The sequence below is a fragment of the Dreissena polymorpha genome, chromosome 1 (genome assembly GCF_020536995.1).
Source record: "Dreissena polymorpha isolate Duluth1 chromosome 1, UMN_Dpol_1.0, whole genome shotgun sequence".
Lineage (NCBI taxonomy): Eukaryota > Metazoa > Mollusca > Bivalvia > Myida > Dreissenidae > Dreissena > Dreissena polymorpha.
The window spans coordinates 101935020-101947763 of record NC_068355.1 but is presented as its reverse complement, the minus strand read 5'-3'; the positions used below and the strand labels follow the sequence as shown (position 1 = coordinate 101947763).

General features: G+C 37.3%; 1 protein-coding gene across 3 annotated transcripts in view; it reads left to right on the top strand.

The window, feature by feature from the left end:
* Positions 1–12744, top strand: part of LOC127842999 (clathrin heavy chain 1) — a 54021-nt gene that overhangs the window by 24362 nt on the left and 16915 nt on the right. For all 3 annotated transcript variants that reach the window (XM_052372837.1, XM_052372836.1, XM_052372828.1), the window contains 10 exons: positions 911–1108; positions 1557–1757; positions 2476–2751; positions 3598–3735; positions 4429–4593; positions 6388–6568; positions 7316–7479; positions 7981–8106; positions 11743–12008; positions 12299–12410. In XM_052372837.1, the coding sequence (XP_052228797.1) occupies positions 911–1108; positions 1557–1757; positions 2476–2751; positions 3598–3735; positions 4429–4593; positions 6388–6568; positions 7316–7479; positions 7981–8106; positions 11743–12008; positions 12299–12410 (1827 nt within the window). The remainder of the gene's footprint in view (positions 1–910; positions 1109–1556; positions 1758–2475; positions 2752–3597; positions 3736–4428; positions 4594–6387; positions 6569–7315; positions 7480–7980; positions 8107–11742; positions 12009–12298; positions 12411–12744) is intronic.

Below are 12744 nucleotides of genomic sequence, written 5' to 3'. Positions count from 1 at the left end.
GGGGGGGGCAGTTTTCTTATATTTATATGAAAGCTTGTGAACACTCTAGAAGTCACATTTTTTGCCCATTCATCATGAAACTTGGTGAAAAGATTGGTTTTATATATAATCACATAATTAATGCCATAATTATTGCCCTTAGATTGTCAAAATTTTCATTATATGATACAAAATCCTTGTAAACACTCTAGAGGTCACAATTTTGTTTCAGATTTTATGAATCTTGGTCATAATATTTATTTTTGTAAGCAATGTTTGATGTTTGGTAAGGGGGGTCAACTCAAAATATAGGCCACCACGTCAAATCTTACACAAAAAAATCACTCCAAATGCCAGAGTTTTGATTCAATAATGATGAAACTTGACCAGGATGTTTGTTTGGACAATATCTAGGTCAAGTTTGATGTTTGGTAAAGATTGAATGAATTGACTCCTCTCAGGTGAGCGAACTAGGGCCATCTTGGCCCTCTTGTTTATGTTATTGAATTACACACAAAGTCATTACCTGCATGGTACAAGTGTCATGAAATCAGTTGCTTTATAGATTAAAAAAAAGGAACAACGCTAAAGTTTTTAATAAAATATTGCAAATATTAGGATTCATTATTATAGTGAATATGTAATATTGTAATAAAATCAGGATTCTGAAGGTAATAAAGAAATGGCCAGTGCAGTGAAGAATTGCCAAATAACAGATTTTTCAGCGCACTTGTTATTATACATGAAACACTCCTTGTTTGGCAAGTAGATAGCAAATAAACAATATCTAAATGGGTGATAAGTAAATTTGTTTGACAATAGACAAGCATTCAATTGCTGACTAAGTAAAAGCCTACAGTGAGGTCATATATAAGTACAAATCAGTCTAAGGTCTGTGAAGCTTCACCACTGTACTTGTTTCTGGCCCCAGGTGTTGTCAGTGAGTGTGGAGGAGGACAATATAGTGCCGTACATCACCAACACGCTGCAGAACCCTGACCTGGCTCTGAAGGTCGCCTCCCGTAGCAACCTGCCCGGTGCTGAGGAACTCTTCGTCAAAAAGTTCAACATGCTCTTTGCAAGCGGCAACTACAGCGAGGCAGCCAAAGCAGCTGCTGGTGCCCCGAAGGTAAGAATGATAAGGATTTTTTTTATAATTTTTCATTGAATTTCCTTATAAAACTTTGACTTTTTGAATATTTGCCTTAATATCACTTTAAGAAATTCACATAGCTGATTAATATTTGCTTTGAATTTCAACTGTAAGGGAAACATGCAATTTTTCATGACAAAAATTGATAACATTTTGATATACAAATCCTTAACATTTACAAATAAGTAAAATGAATATTTAAGTGGTAACTGTCATTATTTCTTCAGTCTGTTTGCACTCATCTGAAAGTCAAACCATCAAAACTAGCAATTCAAGGGACAGCATATTGGACGAAAAGTGAAAATATAACAAAATAACAGCAGAGAAATCAGTTAAAATGTAAGTCCAGAAATATATAATAATAATAATCAAAGTAAAAAAAACGGAAATACTTCATAGCACTTCATTAATATCTTACATCCAGGGTATCCTGAGAACACCAGCGACCATTCAGCAGTTCCAGCAGGTGGCAGCACCCCCCGGTCAGACCTCTCCCCTGCTGCAGTACTTTGGCATCCTGCTGGACAAGGGCCAGCTGAACAAGTACGAGTCCCTGGAGCTGTGCAGGCCGGTCATACAGCAGGGGCGCAAGCAGCTCATTGAGAAGTGGCTGAAGGAGGAGAAGGTAGGGGATACTTAATAGTTGTGTTGGATAAATTATTAAGAGTCATTGAATATTGGTATGCAGTGGTTGTTTTCGTTAAAAATAGGGTCCGATATTCGGCCCTATTCCCAATAGAAAAAAGGTATATATTTTCCCCAAATGGGACCTAAAAATTACCAAATAAAGGCCCCCCAAAAATTTCTTTTTTAAAAATAAATTTTAACATTTTGTTCATCTCCCATCCAGCTATATAATTTCAACCTTAAAAAATATAATGCTGAAAACACTTTTATTATCAATTTTGAGGCATTTGTTACCAAAACAACAACAACAACATTAATTTAACAAATTAATTAATAATGTCATAAATTTTACCAATCCAAATGGACCCTGCCCCATTTCCAAAGTGACGAAAAACACACACTTGTATTTATATAGATTCCTATCAAAAATATATATTTGCTGTTGTTCTTCTATGCTGAGGAGTTTTAAATTGGGTGTGTGTGAAATTTAAGCTTTGTAGACTCAGTTTTTACATCAGTGACACAATAGAATGCATATTGATGGCTCATCTTATTCATTATTACTTATTATTTACTATTTTTGGCATACTATAAAGCAATAGATATGAAACATCAGTCAGTTCAAACTTGTCAAAAAAATAACAGTTAAAACTATTTTTCATGTATACCCAGAAACAAGAAATTTCAAAGATAATAACCATTTCTCCCATTTGCAGCTGGAATGCAGTGAGGAGCTAGGTGACCTTGTGAAGGTTGCAGACAACACCCTTGCCCTGTCTATCTACCTACGTGCAAACACCCCGAACAAGGTAATCCAATGCTTCGCTGAGACTGGACAGTTCCAGAAGATCGTACTCTACGCGAAGAAAGTCGGCCACACTCCAGACTACATCTTCTTGCTGAGGAACATCATGCGTATGAATCCAGAGCAGGGCCTGCAGTTTGCACAGATGCTGGTACAGGAGGATGAGCCTTTGGCGGACCTTAACCAGGTATGTGCCTTTAAAAACCCTTCCGGTGGTATGAGGTTATCCCTCAAGGACAGTTTTTGTATAACATCAATAATGCTTGTTACAATAATTGGATACATGCATGGATGTGATCAACAAACACTCTTAAAGCTGTGACACATCTGTTCAACATGCAGCTCACTCACATTACTTAATTAAGAAATAGTAAACTCCACTGAGGTCCCTATGGCATTATAGTGACCAGCCAGGCAGCCACAAACTGTATATGGACCGAAGCCGTAGGCTGAGGTTCATATACAGTTTGTGGCTGCCTGGCTGGTCGCTATAATGCCATTGGGACCGAAGTGGAGTTTACTATTTCTTATATTACACAGAAGAGTTTCCCCTTTACCATTGTACAGTGTTGTACGATTGTTAATGGTTTAAAAGAGATAAACTGAAGAATTATGCAGGAATAATGACGTCATTTTGTTAAAAAATGACGTCATTTTACAGTAAAACAGTGCAAATTTAGTGGTGTGTGACCCCGAACGGTCCATACACAAAAAATAGTGACCGGTCCATATACTATTAGGTTCCTCTATCGCATTTTACAGACTGAAACCGGTCATATAGATATAGAAGGACCAATATCTCTGAGGTGTAATATTCTCATTTATTGACTTCACATAGAACTTATTTTGGACTTAAACTTGTTCAAATGGGCCAATGAATGGTATGTGACATGACTTCCACCAGGTGCATCAGTGTTTATTGAAAACAATGTCTTTCTCATATGCAGTGGGTACATGCAATACAGGCGTGCTTTCAAACATACTGTTTGCAATGATTGTCTCATCCTTTGAAGGTGTATTCATCATGTTTCAGGTTGTGGATGTTTTCATGGAGTCCAACCTGATTCAGCAGTGCACCTCTTTCTTGCTTGACGCCCTCAAGAACAATCGGCCTTCTGAGGGCCCTCTACAGACACGCCTCCTTGAGATGAACCTCATGTCTGCCCCTCAGGTATGTGAAAGAGCTCTTAGATACACTCACCCTTGGATGGGCCTCATGTCTACCCCTCGGGTATGTTAAAGAGCTCTTAGATAAAATCACCCCTTGGATGGGCCTCTGCAGATGTGCCTTCTTCAGAGAAATGTCATGTCTGCCCCTCAGGTGGTTTTCTAAAGTCCTAAATAACAACTGCCTCTGATGTCTGCCTCTCAGGTAGGTTTAACATTGCCAGGGTCATAAGTTAAGTTTTGAATATTTTTGCTTATATTTTCAGTCTTCTATAAGCAGACCTTTAGCTCTATTTGGTACAGTTTTTCTTATATTTTAAGACTTCTATAAGCTGACCTTAACATTTTATGGTCTAGTACTAATGTAAGAATAGTGGGAAATGTGACCCGAAGTTTAATGACTACGGTACTCGTTCCACATTTATAAGATTCGGGACCTAACCATTCATCTCAATTTCTCAAAATATTGTGATAGATAATAATTTCTAGTATTGAAATGGTAAATTCAATATACATTAAAGTCTCATTATGTACCAGACTTTCTTAAGACTTTGTTAACAAACATTTACCTTCAATAGCATAGATGTAAACCATTTGATTCAACCCATCAACCATGAACTTTCACTTACTCAATACAAGTTTCGTGGCTGTAAATCATGTACGCCTGATATTTCACCGAGTGTTTCCCTGTTGACAGGTAGCGGACGCGATCCTTGGTAACCAGATGTTCACTCACTATGACAAGGCCCACATTGCCCAGCTGTGTGAGAAGGCTGGCCTGTTACAGCGTGCCCTGGAACACTACACGGACCTCTACGATATCAAGAGAGCCGTTGTGCACACACACCTGCTCAACCCTGAGGTGGGAACATTGACATGGACACCTAAAAATCATGCATGCGGTTGTTTCTTGTAATGTAGGCAGATAAATCTCAAATAAAGAGGGAAAAGTCTTTTATATTAATCTTCAGAAAGGAGCCAGCTCTTGATAATATTTTGATTATTATTTATTTTGTATTAACTGTTCATTCAGCTCCTGTGCATCGGTGTAGGTTTGCACTTCTTTTCTTCAATATTTTGTCTTGTACATAAACCTGGGTGACCTTCTCAGGGGTTTAATATTTGGTTTGTAACATCATATCAATCCTGCACTAAATTTGTTCAAATAATTCCCCTAGGTAAAAATCTGCCAAGTTCCAGGGGTCACATGATTTCGATAGCGCTTTATAGTTTATAGTACATAACTTTCAAAATCTTGTATCAAACCACTTGGGTAAACAGTTTAATATTTGTTGTGTAGCATTGTATAGTAATCCACTGTCTTGTTCAAATTATTGTCTTATGGTCAAAACTGGTAAAGCACCAGGGGTTGCATAATATATATGATCATACAATGTAATAAATTTTAGAATAAATCTTCGCTTAATCTGCCAGTCCCAAGGCTTTGGTTAGGGAACATAGTCATCTTATACAAAGTTTGTTCAAATCATGCCCATGGGGTTTAATATGTCCATGCAGTGGTGGGTGACATGATCTATAAAGACTTGTATTAGCAATTATTCTATATCCAATCAATTCATCCAATCGGCATTCTTCATATGTGACCGTCCAATATATTCCGGTATTGGATCCAAAAAGTCTGTATTTTTTCCATATTTGACAGTTGAGTACAAGTGCATTAAGCAATTGTTTTATAACAATAAAAGCCGTTACCGAGAAAAAGTATCCGAATGAACTATAATCGACTCACACGAGCGCTTGTCTTGAAAATAGCATAGATGCAATTAAAGCATTTTAAAATCAAAATTAAAATGAAACAAAGAGCTGAAGAAAGGGATATAGAATACAAAGCTTATTAGACATTTAAACTAACGGCTCGTCCAATATGACGTCAAACTGTGTGCTCATCTAAATATATCTCTGTATTGAACAGTGAAACTTCTAATAACCTATAACTACTTGAAGAATCTTGTCCTCTGAAACAAAAAGGGAAAGAGCTTTAATAATTAGTGTGTTACATCATAAAGTGTTCTTCTACATGTAAAATGTTTGTTAAAATCACATTAGTAAGGTTAAAATTGGCAATTCCTCTGGCATAACATGGTTAATATGGACTTGATAAGCAAAATACATTCTCTGAAAGGAGAGGCTGCAGAATATATTTGGTATTTAACATTGTATTGTATTAATATGTTCAAATAATGCCCCCTGGAGTGAAATGTGGTTATGTTCTTTGTGTTGATTGGTTTATATAGACTTGGCAAAATATTGCAAATTTTCATTTAAAATAATCTTATCTGAATCCATGAGATACAATGTATTTTGTATTTAACACCAAATGTGGTCATATACAAATTATATTCAAACAATTAACCAAGGGTGAATACTCTTCAATAGTTCTCTAATATGTGTCTGATGTTGTTTTGGGAGTTTCATTATTAGCCTACCTGAGCACGGACTATTGGGGTTATTTACCCTCCTTCGTCCTGGGTCATTGGTTGTGTGTAATCAGTCAGAATTGGTTTAGTTGTCAACAGTTTATTTTCAAATGAAAAATCTGCCTTAACACTTCTATAATTTTAACAAAACATCACAGAGATGGTCTGACTTTTTGTTCTCATGTATATAACGTAACAAAATGCTTTCCCCTCCCCAGTGGCTGGTGAACTATTTTGGCTCGCTGTCAGTGGAGGACTCCCTGGAGTGCCTCAAGGCCATGCTGACTGCAAACATCCGCCAGAACCTGCAGGTGTGCGTGCAGATTGCATCCAAGTATCACGAGCAGCTCACCACCAACTCACTCATTGAACTGTTCGAGTCATTCAAGAGCTACGAAGGCAAGGAAATAATATTAGACACATTCTGAGAAAACTGGACATAATGTCTGTGCGTAAAGTGTCGTCCCAGATTAGCCTGTGCAGTCCGCACAGGCTAATCAGGGACGACACTTTCCGCCTAAACAAGATTTTCGGTTAGAAGGGAACTCCTTTAAACGAAAATGACCATAAAAGCAGAGTATCGTCCCTGATTAGCCTGGGCGGACTGCACAGGCTAATCTGGGAGGACACTTTACGCACATGCATTATGCCCAGTTTTCTCAGAACGCGACTCGTATATAACATAGTTATTTTACCCTATTCCATGTTGACAGACTGAAGGAGTACATGAACATAATCCATAAAGCACATAAATGCATAATGATTTTTACCAATAACATGATCTTTGATATAACCAATTTGAAGCAGAGTTGAAGTGCAGCTGCTTTTAACTTTGCATATTCTGTCCTGTATTTTGTTTTGGGGAAGAATAATGCCACATTTAAACTATATATATATATATATATATATATATATATATATATATATATATATATATATATATATATATATATGAATTAGATGTATGTGTATATTTTCTCCAGAAGTAGCATTGATTTGCTGCTCATTTCTCTGATCCTTAGTTTTAATGAATTATCTCTTGGTGTAATAATGGCCTACTGTACAAGGGTTGTTACATTTATATTTGTGACAATCTTTAGCCTTAATGCTATTTGGGTCACATTGGTATATTTTTCTTATTTGCAGGCCTGTTCTACTTCCTGGGCTCCATTGTAAACTTCAGCCAGGACCAGGATGTACACTTCAAGTACATCCAGGCTGCGTGCAAGACAGGCCAGATCAAGGAGGTGGAGAGGATATGCAGGGAGAGCAACTGCTACGATCCAGAGAGGGTCAAGAACTTCCTCAAGGTAGGGTACTTGTTAAAGGTCCCTGTGTATCCAGTAATATGTATCCAGTAATAAAATTAAACTGCTGTTAATTGAGCCACAGTTATTACCTGGAGAGAAAACTTCATGAATATTCAGATTGGCGCCTATTGACACTTTTATGGCTTAATTGGCATGATTTACTAATATAACATTTATTGTGAAATATTTTAAACCTTAATATAATAAATTAATAAAAAAAACTGAAATAAAAGACATTTCATGTTGCAGCAATCAGTTATATGTGGAATTGTTCACCTTTTGTAGGTAGAAGCATTGTTTTGAATGATCGTATGTTTGTATAAGTAAGATTGAATGATCCTTAGTTTATTTTTATACAATTTTGTTTACAGTCTAGTCAAGGATGGAGATGTAGAAAGAAAACCATAACGCTTAAATATAATAAATTATAGATAGCTAAATGCAACATTCTTATTATCGCTGCTCACAAACCTAATGCTGGTCTCTCCATGTGTGTTTCAGGAGGCCAAGCTGACAGACCAGTTACCGCTGATAATCGTGTGTGACCGGTTTGATCTGGTGCATGACCTAGTGCTCTACCTGTACAGGAACAGTCTGCAGAAGTACATAGAGATCTATGTACAAAAGGTAGGCCAGAGCTGCATGACTGAACTTTCATATAAATAGTCTTACCAATGTCTTACGACAGTATTTGATTAAGTATTTCATTAAGGGGGGAGGGGAGGGGGGGCTAACAGACTATAGAGGCTGATCCATATATGAGTCACATGGTGTGAAAATTGGCCTTATGCCAAATGAGCTATAGAAGCTCCAGACAAACAGTGTAGTCAGAAACGACCCTTTCCTCTACAAAGTCATGCATGTAATAATGTCCATGATCCCATTTTTAGCTCACCTGATAGCTCAGGTGAGCTTTTGTGACCGGTCTTTGTCCGTCTTCCGTCCGTCGTCCGTCCGTCCGTCCACATTTGTTCGTAAACACTCTAGAGGCCACATTTATTGTCCGATCTTCATGAAACTTGGTCAGAAGATTTGTCCCAATGATATCTCGATCTAGTTCGAAACTGGGTCATGCTGGGTCAAAAACTAGGTCACTAGCAGGGTTGCCACTTAACTTGAAAAGTCAGGGAAATAAGAATTTTTTTCAAGGTCAGTGAAAAGTCAGGGAATTTTAAAAAATGGTCAGTGAAAAATGAAATTTCAGAAAAGTCAGTGAAAAGTCAGGGAAAAATAAAATTTTGGGGCGATTCATAAGTTATTTATCGGCTATTGCAGTCTTCATGTATCATTTGTTTTAGTAGATTTATTAGAAAAGCCTGGAGAAGAAGTTGAAAATGTAAAATCTTTGAGAAATCATTGTTGCACAATAATGTTTGCCAAAACCATGGCTAGTTGAAATAATCGTTGGTACTAAGTTCTAACAGTTATGTACATTTATAAATAGATTTTATTTCTATTAACATTTCCCACTAACCATACTCATATGTATTTACCTATGCTTGTGTCTAGATTTTAAAGTATGATCAAAGTATGTAATGGATATTGTATATGCACAGATTATTGTGTCATAGGTGTTGTGCTACTACTGTATTGCTATAACTAACATCACATGTATCTACCTATAGAAGTATTTTTGTTCATAGATTTTGAGACATGATCATGTTATGTGGTGGTTGTACATGCATAACTTTTAATGCCCCTGGATCTAATGATCGGGGGTATATTGTATTTGGCCTGTCGGTCTGTCATTGTATGTGTGTGTCTGTGTGTCTGTCCCAAAACTTTATCCTTGGTCATAACTTTTGCAATATTGAATGAAGATAGCAACTTGATATTTGGCATGCATGTGTATCTCATGGAGCTGCACATTTTGAGTGGTGAAAGGTCAAGATCATCCTTCAAGGTCAAAGGTCAAATATATGGCTACAAAGCGGCGCAGTAAGGGGCATTGTTTCACAAACACAGCTTTTCTTTATCAGTGGTTTTGTGGTATTTACTATATAGCCTTGCATCATGCATAGTTAAGTGTACAAGTAGTACTGCTTTGTTATTTGTTAAATATTTTATGTTAGAGAATAAAATAAACATTAAATGGGTGGATTTGGTCGGCTGTATGGGGAGGAGGAGGAAGAATATGTCGCGAAATAAGTCAGTAAAAATCAAGATTTGGTCAGGGAAAAGTCAGTGAAAAGTCAGGGAATTTTATTTCATCTGGTTGGTGGCAACCCTGACTAGGTAAAAAAAAAGAGAAACAGCTTGTAAACTCTGTAGGAGTCACATTTAATGCCCAATCTTCATGTAACTTTGTCTAAATGTCTGTCTTAATGATATGTTGGTCGAGTTCAAAAGTGGTTCCGTTGAAAAACATGGCCGCCAGTGGGCGGGGCAGTTTTCCTTATATGGCTATAGAGAAACCTTGTAAACACTCTAGAAGTCACAATTTTTGCCCAATCATCATGAAAGTTAATCAAAACATTGGTTTTATTGATATGTCGGACGAGTTCGAAAATGGTCCAGATCAGTGAAAAAACATGGCCGCCAGTGGGTGGGGCATTTTTCTCTATATGTATATAGTGAAAACATGTGAACACTCTAGAAGTCACATATTTTGCCCAATTTTCATGAAACATTTGTTTCCTTGATACGAAAGTTGAGTTGGAAAATGGTTCCGGTCAGTTTAATAACATGGATGCCGGGGGGGGGCAGTTTTCTTATATTTATATAGTAAAAAAAAAGCTTGTGAACACTAGAAGTCACATGTTTTGATTTTTTGCCCAATCATCATGAAACTTGGTGAAAAGATTGGTTTTATATATATCTCAGATGAGTTTGCAAATGGTCCCGATGGGTCAATAAACATGGCTGCCAGGGGGGTGGGGCAGTTTTCCTTATTAACCAGGTTTTCCGAAGGAAAAAACTGGTTATTAGATTGGCGAATGCGGGCGGGCTGGCTGGCGGGCTGGCTGGCTGGCGGGCTGGCGGAATAAGCTTGTCCGGGCCATAACTATGTCGTTCATTGTCAGATTTTAAAATCATTTGGCACATTTGTTCACCATTATTGGACGGTGTTTCGCGCGAAATAATTACGTCGATATCTCCAAGGTCAAGGTCACACTTTGAGTTCAAAGGTCAAAAATGGCCATAAATGAGCTTGTCCGAGCCATAACTATGTCGTTCATCGTCAGATTTTAAAATCATTTGGCACATTTGTTCACCATCATTGGACGGTGTGTCGCGCGAAATAATTACGTCGATATCTCCAAGGTCAAGGTCACACTTTGAGTTCAAAGGTCAAAAATGGCCATAAATGAGCTTGTCCTGGCCATAACTATGTCATTCATTGTGAGATTTTAAAATCATTTGGCACATTTGTTCACCATCATGGGACGGTGTGTCCCACGAAAGAATCACGTCAATATCTCCAATGTCAAGGTCGCCACGACTAAAAATAGAAAAAAAAAAAAAAAAACTTACAAAGGGGGTAAATTTTTTTTGGTCATTTCAAAAGTTCAGTTTGAGTTTTCTCCCTTTATCAGATTTTTTTTTCACAATGAAAACCTGGTTTTGTGACAATTTTGTCCCTTGTGTGACTATATATAAGTATATAGAGAGAAACCTTGTGATCGAACACTATAGAAGTCACATATTTTGACTAATCATCGTGAAACTTAGTTAATACATTGGTTTTATTGATTTCTTGGACAAGTTGGAAAATGGCTCAGATCGGTGAAACACACTTTTTAGCTCACCTGATTGCTCAGGTGATGTTTTAGGATTGGTCTTTGTCCGCTGTCCGTCCGTCCACATTTGGTTTGTAAACACTTAGGCATTCACATTTCTCAAGCATTCTTTATCAAAGTTGCTGAAAGATCTCAGTCAAGTTTGATGATGAGCAAAATCACATAATTAATGCCATAATTATTGCCCTTAGATTGTCCAAATTTTCATTATATTACACAAAATCCTCGTAAGCAAAGTTTGATGTTTGGTAAAGGGGTCAACTCAAAATATAGGTCACCATTTCAAATCTTACAAAAACAAAAAAACTCCCTACACCAGAGTTTTGGTTCAATAATGATGAAACTTTACCAGGATGTTTGTCTGGACAATATCAAGGTCAAGTTTGACATTAGGTAAAGATTGAATGAACCGACTCCTCTCAGGTGAGCGAACTAGGGCCATCTTGGCCCTCTTGTTTTTATAGTGTTGATGGTTTGAATATACTTAGTGAAGATTATAACAAAAGTGTATCTGTATGTGCAGGTGAACCCATCTCGCCTGCCCATTGTGATTGGTGGTCTACTGGACGTGGACTGCTCTGAGGACGTGATCAAGCAGCTGATACTGGTCGTCAAGGGACAGTTCTCCACAGATGAGCTCGTTGCTGAGGTTGAGAAGAGAAATAGAATGAAGCTGCTCCTGCCATGGCTTGAGATGAGGTCACATGAGGGCGTTATTGAGCCAGCCACGCACAATGCCCTTGCCAAGATCTATATTGACAGCAACAATAACCCGGAGAGATTCCTCAAGTGAGATCTTTGTAGATGTTGTTAAATTATAATGAAGATTTTGTTTTTGTTTCTTCAGATATAGAATTTCATTATTAATAATTCGGTAGGTTGGTTTGAGAAAATATGTTCACCATTTATGTATACAATATTTAATAGAGTATATTCAGGTGTCTTTATTAGTCTGCATTATTAAAAGGAAAGTCTGAATTTAAAAACAGTACAAAGCTTGGAGTGCTTATTTTACTAAGTAAATGACAATGATTTTATGAGCAATGTACTAAGAATGATATAGTTATGTCTGTGTGTAGGGAGAACCAGCACTATGACAGCAAGGTTGTGGGCAAGTATTGTGAGAAGAGAGACCCCCACCTTGCCTGTGTGGCCTATGAGAGGGGCCAGTGTGACGCAGAACTCATCAAGGTCAGTGCTGATCAACTTGTATTAACAATCCTTTAATTATAATTATGGAGAATTCAATGAAAAATGTTGTTTATGCTAGTCAAACATGTGTCAACAAAGATAGTTTTGTTGTTGGATGTTTTTCAAAATGTCCATTCTCTTGCCATATATTTGCACTCCCTACTGATGCATCATTCATAATACTCAAGTTTAAGAGTACTGATCTTTGACCATACATGGTTCTTACTATTATGATGAAAAAAGGAACAACATTTGTTATGCCCCCGGATCGAATTATTGGGGGCATATTGTTTTTAGTCCCCTACTGGTTTCACCCGAGAGGACTTATGGTTTG